Source organism: Phacochoerus africanus, chromosome 5 (assembly GCF_016906955.1).
Source record: "Phacochoerus africanus isolate WHEZ1 chromosome 5, ROS_Pafr_v1, whole genome shotgun sequence".
In the NCBI taxonomy this organism is placed as follows: domain Eukaryota; kingdom Metazoa; phylum Chordata; class Mammalia; order Artiodactyla; family Suidae; genus Phacochoerus; species Phacochoerus africanus.
The window spans coordinates 112,499,743-112,525,980 of NC_062548.1; the positions used below are offsets into that span (position 1 = coordinate 112,499,743).

The following is a 26,238-nucleotide window of genomic DNA, read 5'->3' on the forward strand; positions in this document are numbered from 1 at the left end:
CAAACTTAACAAAACCCTATTTTCCCCCTAACTTCTTTCTTCCTCACTCTTCCTCCATCTGAGTCAGTAGTAAAAACAGCCAGCCAATTGCTCAAGGCAAAAATCTAGGAGTCACCCAGGATTCTTTTCTCATACCCTACATGAAATCCATCCAGAAGTAATAGCTATGCTCCCTCCAAAATCTACAATGAAGTCTTCATTTCGTTTTCAGTTTCCCCTGTCACTCCTTAGTCCAAGCCACCATCCCTTCTTGCCTGGGCCACTTCAGTGTCCTGGTCCCCTATTTCTTCTCTTGCCCCCACAACCATTCCCCACCCAACAGCTCGAGTGATTTTTTTTTTTTTTTTGGCTGCACCTCAGCATACACAAATTCCCGGGCCAAAGATGGAACCCGCACCACAACAGTGACAATGCCAGATCTTTAACTTGCTGTGCCACCAGGGAACTCCCTACCTAGAGTGAGTCTTTAAAAACATCAAGTAGATCATATGACGTCCTGCTGAAATTCTCCTAAAATCTTCCTATTGTCACACCCAGAATAAGAATCCAGGTCTCTACTTTGGCTTATGAATAACTGCATGGTCTGGCTGCTTCCCAGCCCCTCATCAACTTCCCTCAGCTCGGGGGGTTCTGCCCACCCTGGCCTTTCAGCAGCTCTAGCACACCAGGCTTTTGCACCGTCTGTCCTTAGAGCCTTTGTGCTTGCTGTTCCCTCTCCCTGAGATACACTCTTCCCCATTCCATCATGTTATTAAATTCAACTTAAAGGTCACTTTTTCAGAGTGGCTTTTCTGACCTCGTCACTCTGGGCCATGTCATCTTGTACTAATTCTCTGCAGAGCACGGACCTCTGCTTGGAATGTTTCTTCTTTGTTTGTGTCAGTATTTCCCCGACTAGGACGTAAGCTTCATGAACCCAAGGACCTCATCATCCCCCTTCTTCACTCTCTGACCTGGTTCCTTGTCCACGCCTGATGCATAACAGGTTCTCAGTAAATATTTGTCAAGTGAATGACTGTCCGTGCCAGGCGCTGGGGATACAGCATTCTAGCAATAGTACTTGCTAGAAGTACCTGGAGAGATTCCCAAGAGATTAAAAAATAATGTGGATGAGAAGAATCTCCTTGTAATAAAAACCTTGCAGGTTTGAATGAAAATTGGTGACATCCAGTGCATATAGCACATTCTATATGACACATTTCCCAATTCAGAACTCCCCGCTGGACTTCAGAGATTGCCTGCGCTGGAGAATACAGTGGCATTCTAATTCAGAGTAAAATGCATTCATTTGTCTGGTTGGTTTCGGATTGCGGGGTAGTGTAGTTAAAAGAACTTGACACGGGAGTTCCCGTTGTGGCGCAGCGGTTAACGAATCCGACTAGGAACCATGAGGTTGCGGGTTCGGTCCCTGCCCTTGCTCAGTGGGTTAATGATCCGGCGTTGCCGTGAGCTGTGGTGTAGGTTGCAGACGCGGCTCGGATCCCGCGTTGCTGTGGCTCTGGCATAGGCCGGTGGCTACAGCTCCGATTCAACCCCTAGCCTGGGAACCTCCGTATGCCGCGGGAGTGGCCCAAAGAAATAGCAAAAAGACAAAAAAAAAAAAAAGAACTTGACACGGCTTCTGCATTTCCCATGCGTGATCGTGCACAGTCTCTTGAATCTCTGGGCCTTCTTCCTCCTCTGTTCAGTGAAAGGAATAGCGCTAATGGTTGCTGGCTCCGATAGTCGCTGTTCTTTAAGGTGTGGTTTCTTATTAATAATTCCCACTGGCCGACTGCCTACTCTGTGCCAGGTCTGATATTGAGAATTTTATGTCAACAGTCTCACTGAAGCCTCAGCACAGCTCTGGAGAGAAGCACTGGGATGTCCCGAGCATACAGACAAGGCTTAGGGAGGCTTGGTAACCTGGCCAAGGTCACAGTTGGCATCAGTGGCACAAGGAGTGGACTTTGTGCAGGGACTGCCACCCTACTTTGCCAGTCAACGTGGCTTGGCTTCAGTTGAGTCACATAGGCAGCCTGGGAGGGGTTCTGCCAACACTGGTGTCTATTTCATCTGTCCCTTTTAGGAGAGAATTGCCAAAAGCCATGGCTCGCAGTGTGGCTTCTGCACCCCCGGCATTGTCATGAGCATGTACACGCTGCTTCGGAACCAGCCCGAGCCCACCATTGAGGAGATTGAGGATGCCTTCCAAGGTATGGGCCTTGGGGCACGGCTCAGGAGGTGGAATGGCAAACGGGGCTCTGCGGAGGGTGGGGCAGGGCTACAGTGGAAGCCAGGAGCAGACCAGGAGTTTGAGGCACTGCCCTTTGAGGGAAGAGCCCAGGCCATCCCACTATGGCGGCCAAGAGTGACTGGAAGCTTGGCCCTTTCTTAATTTGAAGAACACTTGCATGGTTGGAGACCTGCTGGAGTTTCCTGCCTTAGCGTTCATCTTCCTGAGATGTCTTCCTGCCCACACCCTGTGCCAGGATGGCGTGGCCTTGAGTGGCTGGCGTGGGAGGAGATCATCTGGGAAGCTGCACAGAAGCTAGTCACCTGGCCTCCTGCCTTTCAGCTTCCATCAGGACAGGATTCTGCAGGGCAAAGGCCATACATGAGGCAGGTGGCCATGAATCTGAGTCTTGGGCGGGAACTGGCTTCCTACTTTGCATTCTGTAGATGGGTCCAGGTGTCTGGACCTGGGGTCTGTACCTCTGAATTGAATAGAGAAGGCTTCCCATTCATTCCTCATGTCAATCCACCATTTAGGCAATCAGTTACATGAAGTCCTGTCCTATGTCAGGGACCATGCAGGGTGTAAGGGACACAGGAATAAAAGACACAGTCCCTACTCCCAAGGAGTTCATACTCTGAAGGGGAGGAGAGTTTATAATGTAGTTTGATAAGTTCACTGATAACACTATGACTAGGCAACATGGGAGCACTTAGGAAGGGCACCTGATTCAGTCTAGGCATTCTAGGAAGTCTTCCTGGAAGAAGTGGTAGATGTTCTGAAGTCAGAGATATCAGCAGTGGAGGTTCATTCCAAGCAATGAAAATAGAATATGTAAAGAGAGCATTTAACTGAGCTGGAAGCAAAGCCTTTACCTACCCTTTACCTACCCTGGGGCGTGCGCTGACATTGCGGCTTTTTCCTTGGCCTGCAGGAAATCTGTGCCGTTGTACAGGCTACAGACCCATCCTCCAGGGCTTCCGGACCTTTGCCAAGGTACGTGGGGGCCCCAGGACAGCAGCAGCCCTGCTCCTGAAGCAGTAGCACTCAGGAATCACAGATGGGAGAGATGCTGAGGGCCTCTGAGATACAGAAATGAAAGATAAGATGGCCAGTGGGTGGGTCCTTCTGCCGCAGGTGCCAGATGTTGGGCTCTGCCATTCTTATTGCAGGGGGCAGGGGGAGATGGCGGTTCTCATCAGTAGCACGGAGACTTTCCTTCCTGGGAGGGTCTGGAGAGCTGGTACCTGGAAGACACCTGCTGCCCAAAAGCTAACTTCCCCGAGGGCATTGGGCTTGGCAGCCTTCCTTGGAGACTGGCATGCTCAACCTATGGCACAGGTGCTGAACATGGCATTAATGACAGCCCAGCCCAGCCCAGCCCAGCTCAGTGCTCACGTCCCTCCTCCTCTCCTGCCCCAGCCGCTTTCTGCACTTGGCACTCTGCTGGGCTTATGAAACTGCTAATTAGATCTCCAGACAGTTAGTGAACTCCTGCAGTGTGTGTGTAACTGAGTGAGAAACCGCGGCTGGGGTGCGTGGGCATTGATTACATAAACACACACACCTGCCACCTGGCAAGGAGGACAGAGAGCTGGCTTCTTCTCCCCTGGCTTAATACCACCCCCTGCCACCCCCTAGATTTTGCCTGATTCTCCATCTGGGCCAAATGGATCCCTTCAGACTATCTTATCTCAGTTTGATTCTGGCTTGAGGGGAGTCGTAGACTCCTGCGCCTTTCCATGACCTTTAGAGTTGGGACAACACAGCAAGGAGTTTTGTGTCCAAAGAGCTCAAAAAGGTGGGGTTGGAGATGGGGCCTCTGAGGATAGAAAACCCCACACCTTGGTGAATGCTGCTGATGATGAGGGACCCAGAGGAATGGATTTAAACGAAAACGGCTGACAGCTTAGATTCGGTCTGTAGACCTGGATTCAGCTCCCATTCTATCTTTTAACTGATTCATGACACTGGGCAAATGTCCTTGTTTCTAAAATGGGGATTATAATGATCCCCGCCTTTCAGTGCTCCTGGGAAGCACTTCCTATAAAGCTCTTAAGACAATGCCTGGCACACCTTAAATTTCTAGTAAAGAGCAATGTAAATTATGATACTGGTACATTTCTTCCATTACTCAATATTTGATCTTCATGTATTGCTTAGGCTTCCCTGGATACCAGGGGTCATTAATTTTGTCCATGTATTTATTTCTCAGGCGGCTTCTCAAAGAGACAATCTAACCAGCCCTCCTAAGTCCCTCAAAAAACAGGAGCTTTTGAGTGGAGCTGGCAATTATGCTCCTTCTGAGGGCCAGCATTTTAGCACTGAAATGGTCCCTGAGTCCACTGTATGGCAGCCCCTCCCTCATTCCAGCTGCCTGGCAGTGTTGTGCAGAGCAGAGCAGAACTGGGTGCTCCAAGCAGCCAAAATGACTGGCACAGAATGTGCTCAGAAGCTCATGCATGTTACTCATTGGAAGCCCCCAAGGCCTTTATTCAAAGCGCCTTTTAACTCTTACTTTACACACAATTCTAACAAACTCAGTTGTCTAGTTTTCACGGCCATAGCACACACTAGAGGAGGGTCCGCTCGAGGGAGGCAAGAAATGACAACATCCATCTAGCAGCGGGGAAAGAAATGGAGGACCCATAAAAATAAGCATGAGCCCAGCAGTTGCAGCCTACTGAGAAAAGTGGAAATCTCTCTGGGGAAAAAACCCAGCCTTATCCAACCTCCATCGACCTTGGGGGCAGTGACACATGATTGTACATGACAAGAATTTATGTCATAGACACATCGAGTTATCAAGAAAAAAGATCTAAGTAAAAATGTGCTGGCACTTTAATTATCTGAAAAATCTGCTTCTGTGAAATACATCCTTTCTCACAAGGACCGGGTGAGTAAGGCTGTTGCCTCGCTGTGTGCTGGGTCTCGTCATTCCCCCACATCACTCCCTCTCCACAAGGAGAGATGAGAAGAGGCACCAGAGGGACCCCTCTCTCTCCCCTTTCTGGCCAAATACAAAAGGGAAGGGCAAGGCAGTCGGGCGAGGCCCTGAATAGACAGAGCCGCTCCCAGAGCCGGTGACGAAGTGGTGACTACAGGCGTGCGGTGCAGGCAGGGCAGCTGCACCTGCAGAGGCTCGAGGCAAGTCTGACAGCGCTTGCAAGTTCTCAAAGGCCACACCTTTGGCCTCCTTGGCCCTCTGAGAACTCCCTTGGGAACACCGGTGGGTTGTGACCCACCCTTTTGGAAGTGTCAACATGAACGATGTCATCTGTGACTGAAGTACAGAAGGGCTCCCCCCAGCCTGCTCCCCCGGGGAGTTGGCTGCCCTGGAAATGGGCTGGGTCTGTGCCTGGGAGTGTTCCCCACTTTAGCCTCTTAGCACAACTCTGTGGTTCTGTAGGGTCTCCTGACGCCCTGAGCTGGGTCTCTGGCCTCTGGCGAGACGTCCTGAGCAAGTCCTTTCCCCAGGTGACAGATCCTCACCTGTAAACTCCCTCCAGAGCCGTGACAGATGGAGAGTGTGAGCTTGCTGGCAGCAAGTGTCTGATCAGTAGTGGTGAGGCCCCCAGGCACAGTGGCGGGACACGCCTCTGGCCGCAGCTCCGGTCCTGGACCATCTTTGGCGGGAGCCCCACAAAGACCCAGCTGGGAGGCACCCAGCCAATCCCCACGAACCTGATGGTCTAAAGTAGCGGCCCCGGAGTGCTGCGAGAACCGGAGGGGATTTCTCTCGTGCAGGCTTTCTCAGGAAGCAGAACTGAAGTGGGAAAGCGGGCACAAAGAGATGCTTTGGAAAAATAAGACCGGGCTTTTCTGGAGAAATGGTCTTAAAGTTAAATTCCCCTGCTGCTTTCTGGAGAGGTCCTATCTGCTTATTCTCAAGTTATTTAATCTACATGAACCAAGCGAGAGACAGTAGTTGGAGCAGAGGACTTACCTCTCTGCAGAGGCAGGTGGGATGGGGTGGGGTGGGGGCGGGGTCTGTTCTTCCCCTTGATGCTGGGACGGGTATTGCATCCAGATTTCACTTGATAGAAATAATCTAGGTTCTGTAGCTTCTGTGAAAACTTTGCAGATATCTGTATGTGGATGTTGGTTATCTCTCTAGGATGGCGGATGCTGTGGAGGAAGTGGGGACACCCCAAACTGCTGCCTGAACCAGAAGAAAGACCACAAGGTAAGTGGGTCCTTCTTGGCCTGGCAGCCTGGGGGCCAGACCTCAGATCCGAGGAGCAGGGGACTCTGTCCACACTCTGGGCAGTCGTGGCTGAAGAGGAGGTGGTTACTCCCAGCCCGAGAGGGTGGCGCATGGGCACAGTAGCCCTGGGTTAAACCTCCTTGTCACCGCTTCCCGGGAGCTACCTGCCCCTCCACCAGCCCAGCTGGGGGCTGCAGACCAGCTTGCATGGACAGGGGGCTGGGCCGGCCCCATGGGCCGTTCGAAGGGAGGGGACACGGTATCACCCACCTGTTCCCTTTTCCAGCAGGTCACCCTCTCACCATCTTTATTCAACGCAGAGGAGTTCATGCCCCTGGATCCCACCCAGGAACCCATCTTCCCCCCAGAGCTGCTGGTAGGCAGTGCCCCTGGAGCCCGCTTTCTTTCACACCCCTGGAACCTCTGCATCCTACTTGTCCTGTAGGTTTCAGCCTGAAGTTCTCTTCCTTTCTCTGACACCCGGATGTCAGGTCCCTGTGCCACGTACTCCCACGGGGGCCTGCCCTTCTCTTTCTCACACCTGTCACTCTGAGCACAGTGGGGGTGTCTCTGGCACACCACATAGGGTAACAGGAACTCCAGAAGGACTTGTCAACCTCCTGGCTAATCTCATGTCTAAGCCCCTAGGCAGGCCACTCTCCTCTCAGTAAGCAGTCCTTTTCCTTAAAAAACAAGGAAACAGGAGAGCTGGGTTCAAAGGACCCAGTCCATGGCCTGCAGCCCTGTCTTAGGGATGCCTCTCACACCCTCTTTCTCAGCTTGGGCGTCCTGCCCTCTCCCTCCAACATTTCCTGCAAGACACAATCAAGCCACTCTCAGAGTTTCTCAAGCATGCATTTCCCAGGGGCTGGCGAGCCAGGGAGAGTGGTTTTGCAGCAGGCCCCAGAGTACCTTTCTCTGCATCGTGAAACCTTGTAAAACCATCATGGGTTTGGGGGGATTCTCTCCCAGCCTCTACCTCCCCCCCTCCTGGGCATTATAACTGGCCCTCCATTGCTTTCCCTTCTCCTTTTTTTTTTCCTGTCTTTTTAGGGCTGCACCTGCAGCATATGGAGGTTCCTAGGCTAGGGGTCTAATCGTAGCTATAGCTGCTGGCCTACACCACAGCCACAGCAACACCAGATCTGAGTCGCATCTGTGATCTACACCACAGCTCGTGGCAACGCCGGATCCTTAACCCACTGAGCAAGGCCAGAGATCAAACCCACAACCTCATCATTCCTAGTTGGATTCGTTAACCACTGAGCCACAACAGGAACTCCTGCTTTCCCTTCTAACACCCGTCCTTCACCCGTCCGTCTCCTCCTGCACCTCCTGGGACAGTTCAAGTCATCCTGGGGCAGGTGACCTTCTGAAGGTCCCATAACCTTGGTCCTCAGATTCCTCCTTCACCTGTAAAACGCGGGGCTAAGAGTGTCTCCCTGATGGAGATCTCCTACAGACTGCGAGAAGTAACATGCATAAGAGCCACAACGTAATTCCCGCCTCAGTACCTGGTGTTTCCACTCGCTTCTCCCCCGACCTGTCTTTCATTCTGAATTCAATGTTAAACAAATCACTAGAAGAGTCGATCCCCCTGTGGACTCAAAGCAGCGGTGCTGGGAATGGCACTGGGGGGGAGGAGGGGGCCGTGCAGTAAGCAAACCACCTTTTCCAGAGGCTGAAAGACACTCCGCAGAAGCAGCTGCGTTTTGAAGGGGAGCGTGTGACCTGGATCCAGGCCTCAACCCTGAAGGAGCTGTTGGACCTCAAAGCGCAGCACCCGGAGGCCAAGCTGGTGGTGGGGAACACAGAGCTCGGTGAGGCCAGGCTGCCCGCGTCCACCCCCTGTGGCCCTGTGGCCCTGTGTCCTCTGTGTGTCCTCCAAAAACGGACTTCTCCTCCTCTGCCTTGTTCCCCATTTCATACGTGGCGGCAATAAGACCTCTGCTAAGGCTGCTCTGAGCATTCACGGAGCTCCTTGTGTCTGTTCTCCATCTATTCTGACAGAGCCAGCTGTGCGCCAGGAACTCTGGGAGAGCTGGGTACCCAGGTCTCCTGGACAAGAGGGCTTCCCTGAGGATCTCCTAGTCTGAGGCTGGAGGGAACAGTGAAAGCCAATGTCAGGGCCTGGGCCTGATGGAGACTAGGGGTTCCATAAATGTCACTCTCTCACCCCCTTTTTCTGGGGTGATGGGGTAAGGCAAGGGGGAGGAAGATGACCAGGAGTGAGTGTGTGTGCATTGCCCATGACCATAGCACCTGCCCCATGGGGCCACCCCTGGGACAGGAGGCCCACAACATGTGAACAGGTCAGGCAATTCCAGGTGCGCAGCTCTCAGCCTTGGTGCCTGCAGATGCAGGGGCAGAGGTGGCCAGGCCCCTGCTAGTCTCCATCCATTTCTAAGCCTGGCCTGGGCCTGTTTCCACTTGGCTGCGCCCCAAGCCCATTGAGGATCCAAGAAGAGGATGGTGGCCCCACCGAGGCCTGTCTCAGAGAGGCCCTGGGGTGGGGGACGTGGTTTTAAGTCCAGCTTGTTGGGAACCCCTGGCTGGGGCTCTGGAAGCAGCCCTGGAGCCCTGGGTTTGGGTTGGTTCTGCAGCCACAAAGAGGAGGGCCTGGCTCAGGTTTGTGCTAGGAAAGTGCAGAGCTGGGCCACCTTGTGAGCGCAGGTGCGATATCCGTCCCCTGCTGTAGTAACGTGACATGTCAGGATGGCAGGGTGGCCTGTGAGACGTGCCTCAGGTGATAGGATTATGATGGCCCAGGTAGTGCGAGTTAAGATGGCAAATCTTTGGGGTCCTTTGATATGTGACCTGTTCCTTGCCTTGAGTCATGCCATGTCCTGGGCCCAGTTAGATTCGAGGGAAAGGAATTCACAAAGATGTTCTGAGCTCCAAGTTAGAAATGATTTCTTTTTTTTCTTGTCTTTTTTGTTGTTGTTGCTATTTCTTGGGCTGCTCCCGTGGCATATGGAGGTTCCCAGGCTAGGGGTTGAATCGGAGCTGTGGCCACCGGCCTACGCCAGAGCCACAGCAACGCGGGATCCGAGCCGTGTCTGCAACCTACACCACAGCTCACGGCAACGCCGGATCGTTAACCCACTGAGCGAGGGCAGGGACCGAACCCGCAACCTCATGGTTCCTAGTCAGATTCGTTAACCACTGCGCCACGACGGGAACTCCAGAAATGATTTCTTAAGACCACTCCACAGAGCCTGACATGGTATCGGCGAGGATGAGGTGCGATCCCTGGCCTCGCTCAGTGTGTCAAGGATCCAGCGTTGCTGTGAGCTGCGGTGTAGGGCACAGACATGGTTCGGATCCTGCGTGGCTGTGGCTGTGGCGTAGGCCAGCAGCTGCAGCTCCGATTCGACCGCTAGTCCAGGGAACTTCCATATGCTGCAGGTGTGGCCATGAAAAGAACAAAAAAAAGGAGCATTCCATGGCTCTACCCCTTCCTCCCCTATTCACACAGCCCGTGGAGGCCGGGCACAGAGAGGCCCTTGTCAAGATGGGCCACTTACTGCTTCCATCTGCATTCTTTGTCCTACGAGCTGATATTTAAACAGGCCAGACTCCTCGGAGCCTGCGCCACCTTTCAGGGACCCTCCACGGCATATGAGAAGGTGGGGACGATGCAGAGACCTTTCTTTCTTTCTTAACCTTTCTCACCTGCAGCCATGTGCACGGGGCTGGGAGAGGTGCTGTGCTAACTGGGTCTGTCTTTCTAACTTCCCTGGAAGGAAGGACAGAAAGCAGACACAGACTCTGGTCCCACCAAGCCATGTACCTTAAGAACTCAGACGGATGTTGGGGATAGGGAGGCCGACTCGAAGTTTTCTCTTGTAGTCAGTTTTCCTTTTTTGTCTGAATATTAGACTTTCATGTTATTATTATTGTTACATCTCAACTGTAATAATCCCTCCAGTACTGAAAGGTTCCCATTCTTTGCTGTGTAATTTCTTAACATTCCTGTACCTCCTTTTCTTCATCTGTAAACAGAGAAAAATCACAGTTATTGTGAGGATTAAATGAGTTAAAATATGTAAAGCCCTTAGAAGGGTTCTTGACTTATTTTAATGCCCTGTGTTTTATAATATTGTTGTTATACACATATGCACACACATGCATATGCACACATAGGAGTTCAAGTTCATCTCATTTGAATTCGATTTTTTTTTTTTTTGAGAGGAAGAAGAAGACAGCTTTCAGGGCTGATAGTGTGGAAACTGCACTTTATCCCACATCTTGTCCTCTGCACCCTCTAATCCTGAGATACCCAAGGGGCAGGTTACAGATGTGAATGTGTCCTCCATCCTGTGTGCAGTGATGGAAAAAGTGCCCTGGTGATAACGGGCCTTTAATTTGAGGCTTCTTGTTTTTCTCCAGGCATTGAGATGAAGTTTAAGAATCGGCTGTTTCCTGTGATCATCTGCCCAGCCTGGATCCCTGAGCTGAATTCCGTGGAACAGGGACTGGAAGGTAAGGGAGGTTTGCCAGGGTCCCCAGAGGGGCTGGGATGTTGCAGACGGTCGCATGGGGAATGGCGGGTGTCAAGAAAGCCTCCCCTCTGGCTCCTGCGGCCACCTGCTTCTTCTGGAGCCGCCCTGCATGGGGACAAGGGCACGCTGATGGCCTTCCTCTGCTGAGTGTCAGTGGGAGAGGGGCTTGAGATTTTCAGTAGTTGTTTTCCATCCTGGCTACTCATTAGAATCACTCATGGGAGTGGGAGTAGGTAGGGGGTGCTTTAAAAAAAAAAAAAAGAAAAGCCAGGACTTCACCCTCAGAGATCTAATTTTATTGAGTTGAGAACCACTGGTTTCAAGGAAAGAGCACTCTGTTTATAGGATCAACAGGCCTAGGGCTGAGTCTTGGCTCTTTTATTAGCTGTGTGGCACTGGGCAAGTCCCTTGACCTCTCTGAGCCTTACTTTCTTTATCCATATAAGGATGTGCATCCTGGTTCAGCCTTAGTGGGGTTGCTGTGATGCCCCCTAGCAGCTGTGTAAGGAAGTGCTTTCCTGCTGTGATGGGGTCGCTGTTATTCTGAGCCTGTGTTGCCAGGTATCTCCTTTGGAGCCGCTTGCTCCCTGAGTGTTGTGGAAAAGACCCTGCTCGATGCAGTTGCTAAGCTGCCTTCCCACAAAACGGAGGTGTTCAGAGGTGTCTTGGAGCAGCTGCGCTGGTTTGCTGGGAAGCAAGTCAAGGCGGTGGCGGTGAGTTCCAGGACGGGTGCTTTCATCACAGATGGGGGCGCTAGTCTGGCCTCAGCTGCAGAGCCAATGAGTCTCAAACTTGAGTGCCTAGAATTGCCTGGGGATGCAACTAGAGACTCTTATACTAAGTGAAGTAAGTCAGAAAGAGAAAGCAAATACCACGTGATATCACTTACATGTGGGATCTAAATATGGCACAGATGAACCTGTCTACAGAACAGAAACAGACTCACAGACGTGGACAGCAGACTTGTAGTCACCAAGGGGGAGGGAGTGGGATGGACTGGGAGTTTGGGGTTCGTAGATGCGAACTATTACATTGAGAATAGATAAGCAATGATGTCCTGCTGTGCAGTATGGGGAACTATATCCAATCACTTGTGATAGAACTTGATAGAAGATAATATGAGAAAAGGAATGTGTATTCGTGTATGACTTGGTCACTTTGCTGTATAGCAGAAATTGACAGAACATTGTAAATCAACTATAATAAAAATTTAAAAACAAAAGAAAAAAGAATTGCCTGTGGGTGCTTGTTAAAAAGACGGATTCCTGGGTCCCACCCTCGGAGCCCAACATCAGGTCTGGGATGGCGCTCAGGGATCAGGTTTTTAACAAGCTCCACAGGTGCCTCAGAGGAAGGTGGCCTGTGGGCCACCCTGGAAAACACTCGTGCTGTGACTCAGTCGTTACCCCTAAGGTTGGAGAGATGGAGCCACCTGTCTCCTTCTTGAACTTGGCCGAGGCTGCCGGCAGATGGATGAGAGAAGAGTTAGGGAGAAGCCAGACTAGGAAGGGGGGCTGCCTTTCAGAGTTGGGAGGAGAACCAGAGGCGGATGCCCGAGAGAAGGGAAGGGGTCCACTTGTTGACTGTTTGCCATCAGCCTTCAGACGAGTTCCTAGAGTCCCAGTGTTTAGACGGCATCACAGACCTGGCACCATTTGAGTCTCACAACCGTGGATGGCGTTGCGAGGAAAGCTGGCCCTTCCATTCTATTTTTATTGTTGCTGTTTGAAATTTGAACAAAAACCCAAAGCAAAACAGCTGACTCCTATCCCCCTCCCCCTTCTCCTAGCACCTGCCTCTTCCAGTTATGGATGGGTTGTAGATAAGGATGTATAAACCCAGAAAGCTCCACTGAGTTCCCCGGCTCTGTTGCAATCCACTTCTGGGAAGAATTTTTTTTTCCTGGATCAAATGATTTTCTTCCGCTTTTCTACTAATGGGAACCCTGTGTCTAATTCTCCCTACATTCCTTGCCAAGGAAGCTCAGTTAGAACAAACTGTTCATCCTTAAGGCTTCCTCCTCTTTTTCCTTGATCTTTGTCTTTTATTTCCTTTTTTACTAACTCTCTATGGCCTCTGTGATAAACCGCCTCAAGCAGAAAACCTCAGAAAAAGTTGGGTGAAACCAAACAAGGAAACAGACTTAAAGGGGCTGATCCTGGTTTACCAACAGGTAAATTTCAGAGTCCCAGGCATTGAGATCTCAAGTTGTGTATCTTGCCCCACTGCCCTAATTCTTTTTGTGCTGATCATGTGTCTGCAGGGGGTGGAGGACCTCAGGGCTCTCCTTCAGTGGGTGTCTCCCACCTTCCGGGTGGTTGGGAGCCAGCTGTGTGAGCGGGGGTGTCCTGGGTGGACTCTCACACACTTGCTCTGCTTGTCCTAGTCCATCGGAGGGAATATCATCACCGCCAGCCCCATCTCCGACCTCAACCCTGTGTTCATGGCCAGTAGGGCCAAGCTGACCATCGTGTCCAGAGGTGAGCTGCCTCATGCAGAGGTCAGAAAGAGGGCCTGGGGGAGGGGCAAGTGGAATCTCACAAGACAGGTCACTTTCTGGAGAAACGGAGCCCAGAGTTCAGTGATGCAGCTTTCCTAAAGTTCAGATTCTTGGCAGCTGCAAGGGAGATGCACTGAGGTCTGGGGCCAGGGGTGTGGACCATCACTTTACTAAGAATTCACAGAAGCTCCCTGATGGTCTAGTGGTTAAGACCCGGCATTGTCACTGCTGTGGTTTATTGGGTGGTGCAGGTTCGATCCTTGACCTGGGAACTTCTGCCTGCAGATGCCTTACCTACAGTGTGCTGGGGCCAGAATATGCTGCTCACCATAGCTGATTGCCATGTTTGCAGGGAATCTGAGCACTTGTTAAACCCGGCGATAATTATTTAATTTTTTTAGAGCCACACCCACAGCATATAGAGGTTCCCACGCTAGGGGTCGAATCAGAGCTATAGCTGCTGGCCTCCATCACAACCACAGCAATGCGGGATCTGAACCGCTTCTGTGACCTACACCACCACTCATGGCAGTACCAGATCCTTAACCCACTGAGGGAGGCTGGGGATTGAACCTGTGTCTTCATGGATACTAGTTGGGTTCATTACCCGTGAGCCACGAGAACGCCAAACACTGCCATTATTACAGATTAAACTCTATGACCTCACAATGAAATAAATTATGTTAAAAACAAAGGTAAAAAAAAAAACAAAGGTAATAAATACTCAAAATTCACCACCTCCTAATTATTTTCCTTCATTTTATTATCATCCACGCCCTTGAGGTTATATCCATTTATTATGTGTGTAGAGTGGGAATGCTACAGAATGGTGTTCTCCGGAGGGTCTTCCTTTTCTGCAGGGTCCCGAAGGCAACCTCCAGGTTTGATGACTCTTTAGCCAACCATATTCCACTCTGGACAGTGAGTTCCAGGGTAGGGGGCTCTGGGACCTAGCACAGAGTCTCCTTGTGCCTGTGACTTTACTTCGGCAGGAGGCTGGAGAGCACCATCAGCAAAGAGAAAAGATGCTCAGGCAGAGGAAACCAGGCGCACATGTCCAGAGCCTCCTTGCAGGGGTCACGTGGGACACGCTCAGTTTCCTCAGTAATGAGTTGAGTTGTGACAACACACAGAAGGGGTGGTCTACCAGGGCTGCTTGTGAGACCCTTGGCACCTGATGATGGCTTTTACTGGGGGATGGTCACGTAGCTCTGCCTGGCACGTACTAGAAGTCCAGACTCCCAGAACGAAAGCAAGATGTTCAGCATAAACATATATATTTAATATAAGCATGTATTATTTGTATAGGCATGTTAGGCACAGTGAGCTCTTCTTATTAGGGGACGGTGGGATTTCATCTCCTGAAATCCAAGTTCCCAGAGGACAGCCAAGGGCCAGCCTTGGAAGCAGGGTTTTCAGGGGAGAGCAGGTCTGCTGCCGTCAACCCTGTGCTACCCTCCTTCCAGTTTCACACTGAGCGATGTTGCACTGGTAGCTTGACATTGGCCGAGGTAGGAGAAACGAGCATATGCCATGCATCGGGGCTTTTGCTCAAAAAAAAAAAAAAAAAAAAAACCTGAGTATTAAACAGTCAGCAGCACAACATGGATTTCAGAGGGAGCCCCTAGGCCCCCGTTGTGCCACCCGCTCCTTCTGACTGTGGGCATCTGAGACCAGGATGGAGAATTCCACGGACAGGCTGTCCTGTGCTTTCTCACGCTGGTCCCTCTTCATCTCCCCTCTGTGCAGGCACCAGGAGAACGGTTCCGATGGACCACACCTTCTTCCCCAGCTACAGAAAGACTCTGCTAGGTCCGGAGGAGATACTGCTTTCCATCGAGATCCCCTACAGCAGGGAGGTGAGACGCTGTCGGAATCATCCTGAATCACGGCTGCGGGGACCAAACCTAGCATTTCTCCACTTGAACATGGATGTTCTTGTCTCTGAAACTTGCCTTTAGCCAACCATATTCCACTCTGGACAGTGAGTTCCAGGGTAGGGGGCACAGGGCATGGACTGTGAAGCCAGACAGGTAGCTGTGATCCTGAGTGAGTCATTTATCTTTCTGAGCCCCCATTTTCCACATCTGTGAAATGGGCCCGTGTTACTGACCGTGCAGGTTCTTGTGAGGACTGAAAAGAAAGAACTCCTGTGCTTCCTGGCAGATGTCTGGGAGCCGGTGGAGATCACCAGCTGGTAGCTAGTGACAGTTCCAAGAACACAATCAGCTCTTGAGTATCCCTGCCCCAGGTGTCACATGATGAAATTGTGGGTTTTACATGCTGGGTGGAGAAGCTGCCCGAGTCAGGTCCTCCCATGCTGACCTTGGGCTCGACTGGGTGTTTTTTCACGGACCCCTTTCTGGATTGGCTCGGATGGGTTTCTGCTTCGCAGATGGGTTTTCTGGTCTGTCGGGACAGGTCCAGGCTCCTCAGGCTGCCTTGCTCTTGTTCCTGGGGGTCTGTGGCGTCCTGAGCTGGTGTGGTTCTGTCCCACACATTCACTGTGGGTCTTCAGAAAAGTGATCTGTGAGAGGGTATTAGGGATTTTCCATAGCTTATCCTTTAGCGGAGTTATGATGCTTGTTTTCCCTTCCTGGTTTTGACCTCCTTAATGAGACTGCTAATTAAATGAGAGCATTTACATCCATGAGGTGATTTCTTAATGATGTTCCAGCTTGTCCTTATAGACCACTTTGAACAAGGATTCCCAGAGTTTTTGTATTTCACAGATCAGTGGATTTTTTTTTTTCTTTTTTAATTATGAGATGGAGAAAGGAGGAGGCAACCGGCATAGCACTGCCCAGTTTTTATTTTGCCAGGAAGGGACATTAACCAAAAAACATTTCATAAATGAAAGGAGGTTTTAATACCCAGACTTAGGAAGGCTTTCTCAGGAAAAAAGAGCAGATGACCTGACAGTGACTTTGCATGAACCCTGGTGGAAACGTCACCGTGGGCTGGTGAGCAGCTGGAACCTCTGTTCCAGAACTGACTTCAAGTTCTGGGCTTGTTGCCCCAAGGCCGTGTAGACACTGGGAATCTGGATGAGCTTTGTCCTCTCAAGAGGTCTCTGTGGCTTCTTCAGCAAGAGCCCAGGGTCATCTCGGCCCTTAACTGTGGGCCTCTTTATTGCTCCAACAAACCTTTCCGTAAAGCTCCCACCTTGGGTGTTACTCAGAACTTGTGCTGCCAGGGTGAGCTCAAACCTCGAGCAGAATCTGGCACTGATGGTTCTTACCTGGAGAGTCACTCACGCTCTCCTCCTGCCCCTGAAGACAGCCTGGCTTGGACCCAGGAGGAAACGTATGTTCAAAGCACAAAGGCAGCTGTCATTTCACAGTGAGTCTTCCTTTCAGGAAACATGATTTCTAACTGTAGCCAATAGGTTTGCAGGAGAGACAAATCACAAATCTGTGGAGGCCACCAGCTGAAGTTGTATTTCAAACAGCCTTTGGCATCTCTCTGCACATGCCCGAGAGGTGGTCAGGCAACAGAGGCTTCGGCACAGCCCCAGGGAGGCTGGATGGACATGGCATTGGGAGCCGAGAGGGGGAAGATGTGGGGGCTGAGCCGGTCTCTGAGGAGCCTTTGTGGAAGCACCTTTCCTCCTCCAGCTCTTTGCTTGAGAGCACCCAGTTCTCCGGGGTCCCTGACTTCCCATTTTTTTCCTGACTGACAGGCAGAAATCTTGGCCCTTTCCCAGCTTCTGGGAATGCTATCTGGAACTTCGAAAAAGGTGGTAGTTATGCCTTGACCTCTGACCCCTACCACCAGCTCCTTGCTGCTCTGCGATGGTCCCACCACTTCCCCTCTGCTCCCCTCCGCTCCCCTCACACCCCTGCTTCAGGCCCACCATGTGCAGTCCTTGCAGAACAAGGTGGGAAACAGGTGCTTTTATTTTTAGGGTGAGTTTTTCTCAGCCTTCAAGCAGGCCTCCCGGAGAGAAGATGACATAGCGAAGGTGACCTGTGGCATGAGAGTCCTGTTTGAGCCAGGGACCACACAGATAAAGGAGCTGGACCTCTGCTATGGTGGGATGGCGGACAGAACCATCTCAGCCCTCAAGACCACGCGGAAGCAGCTGTCCCAGTAAGGGCTAACGGCAAAATTCAATTGCTGCCACAGTGGTGTTGCTGCTGATTACATTGCTGCTGCTGTGCTATTAGCATCGCTACTACTGCTGCTATTATTGATACTATTACTGCTTACTGCTGCAGCTACAACTACTGTTACTATTGCGATTACTGCCGCTGCTTCTGCTACTACAGTTACTCCTGCTGGTGCTACTTCTCTTATTTCTGCTACTGCTGTTACTCCTGTTCTACTGCTACATTACTGCTATTCCTGCTGCTCTCCCTACTATGACTAATGTTGTTATTGTGGCTATTTTACTATCATAGTTACGACTGCTCACTCTTTTACTAATACTAATACCAATACCAATACTAATACTGCTGCTACTCCTGGAATTACTACTACTTGTGTTGCTGCTGTTACTATAATGCTACTACTATTACTATTACTACTACCGTTATGGCTATTACAACTATCACTATTGCAACTAATACAGCAGCCACTGTGACTACAAATAGTAGTATCGCTACTGCTGCTGCTACTTCTGCTCTCAGTAGTAGTATTATTGGTGCTCTTCTCCTATTTCTATTATTACTTCTGCTTCTATTGCAATGACTTTTACTCCCATAACTACTACTATTACTGCTTCTGTCACTGCTACTAGTATTACTAGTATTACTGCTACTAGTATTTTTGCTATTTTATTGTTGTTTGCCATTACTGTTATCACTCCTGCAGTATTACCACAGCAGCTACTGTTACTATGGCTACTATGGGGAAGCAGTTGTAGCAACCACTTTGCAGGCACTGGTCTATGTATTCCATCACCTTATGGATAGATAAAGCTTAACTTTTGAGTTTGGCTCCTTGGTTCCAGTTCTTGGTTCCAGCACTTACCAGATGGGTAATATAAGTCAAGTTGCTTAATTTTATCATGTCTCAGTTTTCTCATTTGTAATCTGAGTATAAAAATTTTCCCTACTCTGCCTTTATTTTAAATTGAAAGTGATGTTTCATGTAAAGCACTTAGGATATTGCTCAGTGCCTTGGAAGAACTCCGTAGATTGAACTATTATTATTTTTGCGGTCTTTTAAAAATTGTATCTCTTTTTTTTGGTTGTTGTTCTTTTTGTGGCGTATGGAGGTTCTCAGGCTAGGGGTCCAATTGGAGCTGTAGCACCAGCCTACACCACAGCCACAGCAATGCTGGATCCAAGCTGCATCTGCGACCTACACCACAGTGCATGGTAACACTGGATCCTTAACCCACTGGGTGAGGCCAGGGATCGAACTTGCGTCCTCATGGATCTTAGTCTGCTTCGTTAACTGCGGAGCCATCACGGGAACTCCAAAAATTGTATCTATTTTTAAAGAAGAGGAAACTGAGGCTCAAGAAGGTTAATAACTTGCCTAAAGTCACATAACTACAAGTGTTGGAGCCACATTTGGAGCGGAGGTTCATGACTCCAAGGCCCTGTGCAAAGCACTGCACACCAGTGATTCCGAGAGCTAGATGGGAACGCTCTCCCACAGCCTGCTCTCTGGCAGGTTCTGGAATGAGAAGCTGCTGCAGGACGTGTGTGCAGGCCTGGTGGAGGAGCTGTCCTTGCCCCCAGATGCCCCGGGGGGCATGGTGGAGTTCCGGCGCACCCTTTCCCTCAGCTTCTTCTTCAAGTTCTACCTGACTGTGCTTCAGAAGCTGGGCAGAGAGGACCCAGAGGATGTGAGTGTGGGGGCTGGGCAAGGCCAAGACTCCCTGCAGCGCTTGTGTTGAGGGACCTGGGAAGCTGGCCTGGGTGAGAGAGTGCTGTGGGCCAGGTGGCAAACGCTCCTCTCCTCTGGACGCTTAAGCACAGAGGTGCAGGGACCAGGGACCAGGGACACAGCCTAGGGAGCCTCACAGCGTCGGGGGCCAGCCGAGTGGGTGAGAGACAGAGCTCTGGGCTGTGAGTCAGGGATGTGGGTTCTTTCCTGGCTTGTCATGACATTGAGTGAGAACTTGAAGAGGTCACAACTCTGTGTCTCAGCTGTAAGATCTGGGGGCAGGTAGACCAGATGATCCTTCCAGCAGCATAGTTGATACAACTGTGGTTGTGTACTTAAAACAGAAACAAACGTAATGTGACAAGAATGTAAGCTGGGGCCACTTCAGCTGGGGGTGTGGGGTGGGGGTGGGGGGATGTGCATTCAGCAGAGGCTAAGGTTGGTTCACCAGCAAACACTTATTTTGCACCTTTTATATCATAAGATTGCACCAGGCGCTAGGGGTGGGGAGGGGGGCAGCCTCGTGTGGGACAGAACAGGGTCAGTCAAGGCCAGCCTGATGTGACAACTGAGGAGATAGAGTTGGGGTGGGGTGGGGCACAAAGGAAAGAAATGTTCACAGCTTTGGGGACAGAAAAGTGACATCCCTCTTTAATAAACATTTCCAATACTCATTTTTTGATTATAGAAGCAACTTATGGAACTCTTTAGAAGGACAGAAACATATAAAGAAAAATTAAAATTACTCTCAGACCCTAGAGAAAACCACTGCTAATATTTTTGCTTATTCCTCTGATCTTTTTCTTACATCTATCTGTCCATCCGTCTGTCATCCTGTTTTTCTGCCCCATCTCTCTCTTTCTATCTGTCCTTCCATCCATCTAGCTATGTATTTGTCATTATTCTATCTTCTGATCTGATCCTATCATTTTCTTAACAGACTTGGGCTCCTGCTCTATATGGAGTTTCATGTCCGCCTTTATTCTGTCGAGATTATGTTGGGAATATTTCCGACATCAGGACATATTTTCCTCAGCCTTGAGGAGAAAAAGGACGACTTTTCCAGGAAGGCTGGGGAGAAGGATGTTTCTAATAGAGCAGCAAGCATGAATGCGGGAAGTAGGGAAGCAGTGGTGCTGGAAGAGACACTGTCAGAGCCCACATTTGGATGCTGAGATAGATCCAGCCGTTCCAGAAGGCATGCACACGAGGAGAGGAGAAAGTTGTTATTTTTATCATGTGGGGACAACCGAGGGTGGGGACAGTGATAGAAGCAGTCACAATCACCTCTGCTGCCTTCTCTCCACAGAAGTGTGGTAAATTGGATCCCACCTACACCAGCGCCACCTGGCTCTTTCACAAAGACCCTCCAGCCAATGTCCAGCTTTTCCAAGTGAGTATGGACGGTATCAGGGGTCCTTGCCGGCCACCTCGAGTGATGCTGACCATTGGAGAAAGACCGACTTGCATTGTCTGTGGGTGCTTACAGCTCTGTACCATTGTGCATAATTATCCAGTGAAGAAAATGGGAATTATATTAATGTCAGTGAAGCTGTTTCTCCCCTTGCTCACTTAAATTTTTCTCATGGGATTACTCTCATCTTCACTTGCTCTTTAAAGAAAAAACCTTTTTTTCCCTTTCTCCTTTTCTGGTTCCTGTGTGGGGCTAATATGCAAAGCCAGGAGTTCTCTTGAGCAGGTAAACAAAAGAAAACAAAATTTGAAAAGATAACATTTTTTTTTTTCCAAACAACTTTTTGAGAGGCACTAGGTCAAAGATCAGCCTTTCCTGTAAACGTTTTGGATTTGGTGGGTCACGTAGTCTCCACGGTAATTCCTCAACTCCATTACTATAGCACAAAAGGAGCCAGAGGCAGTAATAAATAAATGTGTGTGGCTGTGCACCAATAAAACTTTATTTATAAAAACAGAAAGTGGGCCAGATTTGACCTGTGATCCACAGTTTGTAGAACTCTGCTCTAGAATGTCATGGTCCAAAGTGTGACCTCTGGGCCTGACTGCCAAGACTTGAATCCAAACTCTGTCATCACATAACCATGTAATCTTGGACAATTTACTTTCTCTCTGTGCCTCTTGGGCAAGTTAATTATGTCCAGCCGCAAATATCGGTTCCTGTTTTACAGCATGGTTTTGAGAATTCAATGGGTTAATAAAAGTAAATAGCTTAGTTCCTGGCAGATAGTAAACTCTCAACAAATACTAGCTATCAGTGTTATCACTTTGAAAAAATACAAAACAGGAGTTCCCGTCGTGGCGCAGTGGTTAACGAATCCGACTAGGAACCATGAGGTTGCGGGTTCGATCCCTGCCCTTGCTCAGTGGGTTAACGATCCGGCGTTGCCGTGAGCTGTGGTGTAGGTTGCAGACGCGGCTCAGATCCCGCGTTGCTGTGGCTCTGGTGTAGGCCGGTGGCTACAGCTCCGACTCAACCCCTAGCCTGGGAACCTCCATATGCCGCAGGAGCGGCCCAAGAAATAGCAACAACAACAACAACAACAAAAAAGACAAAAGACAAAAAAAAAAGAAAAAATACAAAACAGAATTTTATTATAAACTGACTACACTTTAGAACATTTTGAAAAATCTAGAAAAACATAAAGAAGAAAATAAAAATCACTCCAAATCCTACCTCCAGGAGCAAATCATTAGGGTATGTTTGTTTATTTCTTTCTGTTTTTTTTTCCTATGCATATACAGACATATTTATAATATATAACCTTTTTTTTCCTATAGATTTTGAATCATACACACAATGGTATATGTCCTGTTTTTACGTTTAGCATGAGCATTCTTTCCTGCTAATGAAAATTCTTCAAAAGTATGTTTTAATAGTTGTGTATTCTTCCACCGCATGGGCACAGCAGAGATTACCCCCAACAGATGGACATTTAAGTTCCTTGTTTGGTTCCTGTATACAGTCAGCCTGCTGTGTCTGTGGATGTGGAACCCATGGATGTGGGGGGACCAACTATACGACCCTGTTTTATGTAAGAGACTGGAACGTCTGTGGATCTTAGTATCCGCAAGGGCTTCTGGAACCAGTGCCCACGGATACCTGGGATGACTCTATGGGGGTCCTAGGACCACCCTTCTCCGTGACCTCTTACCTGCTTACGTTTCCCTCACCCGGTGCCCCTCCTGCCTCCTCCATTCTCATGCCTCACATTTGCTTTGGCCTGAAGCTTTTACAGCTCCCCTGGGCCTGTAGGGGGCAGTGTCCTCTGCAGCTCAGCCTGACTGGTGCCCTGTTGTTCCAGGAGGTGCCCAAGGGTCAGTCTGAGGAGGACATGGTGGGCCGGCCCCTGCCCCACCTGGCCGCGGCCCTGCAGGCCTCTGGGGAGGCTGTGTACTGTGACGACATCCCTTGCTACGAGAATGAGCTGTTCCTCCGGCTGGTCACCAGCACCCGGGCCCATGCCAAGATCAAGTGCGTGTAGTAAAAACACTTGGGGAGGAGGGTGCGGGGAGCACCTGCCAGGCACTAGCGATGCCATGACAATGAGCCTCCCCCAGGGCCTCCTGGTCCAGAGAGGGACATGGGGACTCATGTTAAAACCAGATGGGAGAGGAGCAGGAGACACGAGGGGCTCGGGGGTGCCCGGGAGGGTCGGGGGGTGATGCTGGAGAGGTAGGCAGGGGCCAGACCAAGAAAGCCGAACAGGGACACTACACTGGCCCGGAAAGCAATGGGGAGCTGCTGAAAGGCCTCTCTTAGATCTGCACTCTGGATATTGGCCTAAACTTTAGGGCAAATCTTTAAGAACTTGAGTGAGCCCTAAAAGGAAGAATGAGCCCGAGTAAGTGACAGCCTTGGCCTTGAGTGCTTTCCAACTGTGACCTTGGCTTGTGTGCTTATTAAGCTCTCATTTTCCTCATATGTAATAGCTTATTTGTTATTCGTTTTTTGTTTTCTGGTTTTTTTTTTTTTTTTTTTTTTTTGAGGATCAGCAATAGTGTCCACAAAGGACCCAGTAGAGAGTGGTCACCTGAACCTCTCTGTTGAAGTTGAGAGCTCAAATGACAAGAATCGCCACCTCTGTGATGACAATGATGTTGATGATAAAATGCTCATATCACACTTATTTATTTCTTTATGTTTTTAGCTTTTTAGGGCCGCACCCGTGGCGTATGGTTCCCAGGCTAGGGGTCGAATCGGAGCTACAGCTGCTGGCCTCCATCACAGCCACAGCAATGCCAGATCCGAGCTGCGTCTGTGACCTACACCACAGCTCATGGCAACGCCAGATCCTTAACCCACTGAGCGAGGCCAGGGATCGAACCTGCAACCTCATGGTTCCTAGTCAGATTCATTTCTGCTGCACCATGACGGGAACCCTGTACACTTATTTTTTTATTGCAGCCTGGTTTAAAGCATTTTACATGTATTGGCTCATTTATTCCTCACTGAGTGGTTCAGGAAGGGCCCTAATGTCCTGATTCTGGATGCGTGTTTTAGTCAGAGCTCTCCAGAGTAAATGCTACTCACTGTGTGTCGGTTCCCATGTACCTGGAGACCAGAGCAGGGCGTTGTGCAAGGTCCATGGGTCGGACCTGTCCTATACGTCCTGTATCCCCTGCAGCACCCAGCACATTGGCCTGCATATGGTAAGCATTTTATTAACCTTGTCAGAATAGGCTATGATAAGATAGGAGAGAAAAGGAGGTATAAAAGGGAGGAATTGGGGTGGAGGAAAAACCGTGTCAAAAAGAAGACAAGATTATCCTGCTCGGTGAGTGGTGGTTTGTTTGTTTTTGAAGATGAAAAATTTTTTTTTCCCATTTAGGTTCCTCTGAATTCTTTTGTAAAAATGTATTTTATTGAAGCATAGTTGATTTACGATGTTGTGTTAGTTTCTGGCGTATCACAGCGTGATTCAGTTATACATATCTATAATAGTTTGTGTCTGCTAATCCCAAATTCCCAATCCATCCCTTCTCTACCCCCTATCCCCCTTGGCAACCACAAGTCTATTCTCACCTGTGAGTCTGTTTCTGTTTTGTAGGTAAGTTCATATGTGTCATATTTTAGATTCCACATATAAGTAATGTCATATGGTATTTGTCTTTCTCTTTCTGGCTTACCTCACTTAGGATGTTCATTTCTGGTCCCTCCATGTTGCTGCAAATAGCATTATTTCATATTTTTTAAACTGAAGTATGGTTGATTTACAGTGTGCTAATTTCTGCCGTACAACAAGATGATTATACACGTATACATGGGGTTATACACATATACACATATACATGGGGTTAGCAGATGCAAACTATTATATATAGAATGGATATTTCATTCCTTTTTATGAACGACGAGTCTTCCATTGTGTATTTATACCACAGTCTTTATCCATCCATCGATGGGCATTTAGGTTGCTTCCATATCTTGGCTGTTGAGAAGAGTGCTGCAGTGAACACTGGGCATGGATCTCTGAATTCTATCAGTGGACCCTTTGAGGGTATAGATCCCCATGCTAGATGATAGTATCCGTTCTTCCTGTGAGGAGATGGATGGTATTGGATGGGGAACTACAAAGAGCAAGATACATAAGATACAAAAATACAGCTGAAGATCACAAATTTTCTCTCTTGGAAAAATTGCTGATATGTAGGGTTGAAGCATGGCATAGTTCAGCATTTTGTCCAGCGGCAGGTCTTCTTGCTTCAGTTTTCTTTCCTGGCTCTTCACACTCCTCTTTCTTGTAGGTCCATTGATATTTCAGAAGCTCAGAAGGTTCCAGGGTTTGTTTGCTTTCTCTCTGCTGATGATATTCCTGGGAGTAATGAAATTGGAGTTTTTAAGGATGAAACAGTCTTTGTAAAGGATAAGGTATGTCTGGGATTTTTTTTTTTAATGTGAAGTTAGTGGAATTTTTTTTCATTCTTCCAAATCTCTAATCTTGAAAAGATGATACATTTGTACATATCTGTGGCCATCCCCCAATTATCCAGTACTGGGGACAAGCAGTAAAGAGATAGAATATGCCTGGTAGCACTTTTACTTTTGACTTAATGTTTACTTATCTATTTAATTGATGGCTGCTTCTTGTACATGGTATAAGATGTAGTAGGATGACTACATGCCAAAGTGGCATTCAAAAAAGGCCAGGGACTGTTTTTTAGCTAACAGTCAGTTTTTTTAGGGCTACAATGTTAAGCTCCTTTAGTCAAAGAAAATAAAAACAAATTAAACAAACTAACCAGAACAGAAATTACAATACTGCTACTATGTGTATTGATAATTCATTTACATGAAAGTTTATCTATTGATTTCAACTATATATGGAGTTCTTAAAAACTTTTTTAACCAAACATTCAAGACAGCTGCTACAAAAATTCCTATACTTATCGGATAGCTCTAAGACATTTGTTTTATAGTTTCAATATAGTTCAAATGTTGCAAATTAGAGGCGGATAGGTGTTTCTAAAGGACAAATTCAATTTATTGTTGATATAAAAGTGAGGGAGAGAATGAAAAACTGTAACTCTGAGATACAAGGACTCCAAAAGGAGAACATTCAATAGAAGACAAATTGCTTTATAAACTTCAAGAGCCTCTAAGATCATAATGAGCATCAGAGTTAGTGAGAATCAGCCAGGCTCAACAACCACTATGCTAACCAATTCAGTCAGTAACTTAATTGGGTTCCTATTGTCATAAATCTCATATTCCAAAGGGATGAAGTAGATAATCTTTTTTTTATTTTTAGGGAGATGTTGGAAAAAAATGATTGATGACGGAGATCCATTAAGTTTTTATACAAACTGAATTTATTTAATGGAAAGAAAACAATAATCATTAATTATTCTATAAATCTAACAACCAGCAAAACTGGTCATCAAGTCTAAGAATCAGTATTTGGGAACTACTGCTTAGGGCATCTAGATGACATGTAAGACATGATTGCTGCCTTTGAGAAGCTTTTGGTATACATCTGAGAAATGGAAGATAAAA

General features: G+C 48.7%; 1 protein-coding gene across 2 annotated transcripts in view; it reads left to right on the plus strand.

The window, feature by feature from the left end:
• XDH (xanthine dehydrogenase) overlaps positions 1-26,238 on the plus strand; it is a 65,699-nt gene that overhangs the window by 14,597 nt on the left and 24,864 nt on the right. The window contains exons 5-18 of one of the 2 annotated variants that reach the window (XM_047782338.1): positions 2,069-2,195; positions 3,150-3,211; positions 6,333-6,401; positions 6,709-6,798; positions 8,101-8,242; positions 10,815-10,907; positions 11,489-11,640; positions 13,314-13,407; positions 15,177-15,286; positions 17,335-17,519; positions 19,053-19,227; positions 20,578-20,661; positions 22,547-22,716; positions 24,990-25,113. In XM_047782338.1, coding sequence (XP_047638294.1) covers positions 2,069-2,195; positions 3,150-3,211; positions 6,333-6,401; positions 6,709-6,798; positions 8,101-8,242; positions 10,815-10,907; positions 11,489-11,640; positions 13,314-13,407; positions 15,177-15,286; positions 17,335-17,519; positions 19,053-19,227; positions 20,578-20,661; positions 22,547-22,716; positions 24,990-25,113 — 1,677 coding nt within the window. The remainder of the gene's footprint in view (positions 1-2,068; positions 2,196-3,149; positions 3,212-6,332; positions 6,402-6,708; positions 6,799-8,100; positions 8,243-10,814; positions 10,908-11,488; positions 11,641-13,313; positions 13,408-15,176; positions 15,287-17,334; positions 17,520-19,052; positions 19,228-20,577; positions 20,662-22,546; positions 22,717-24,989; positions 25,114-26,238) is intronic. The other variant, XM_047782339.1, reaches the window with a different exon arrangement.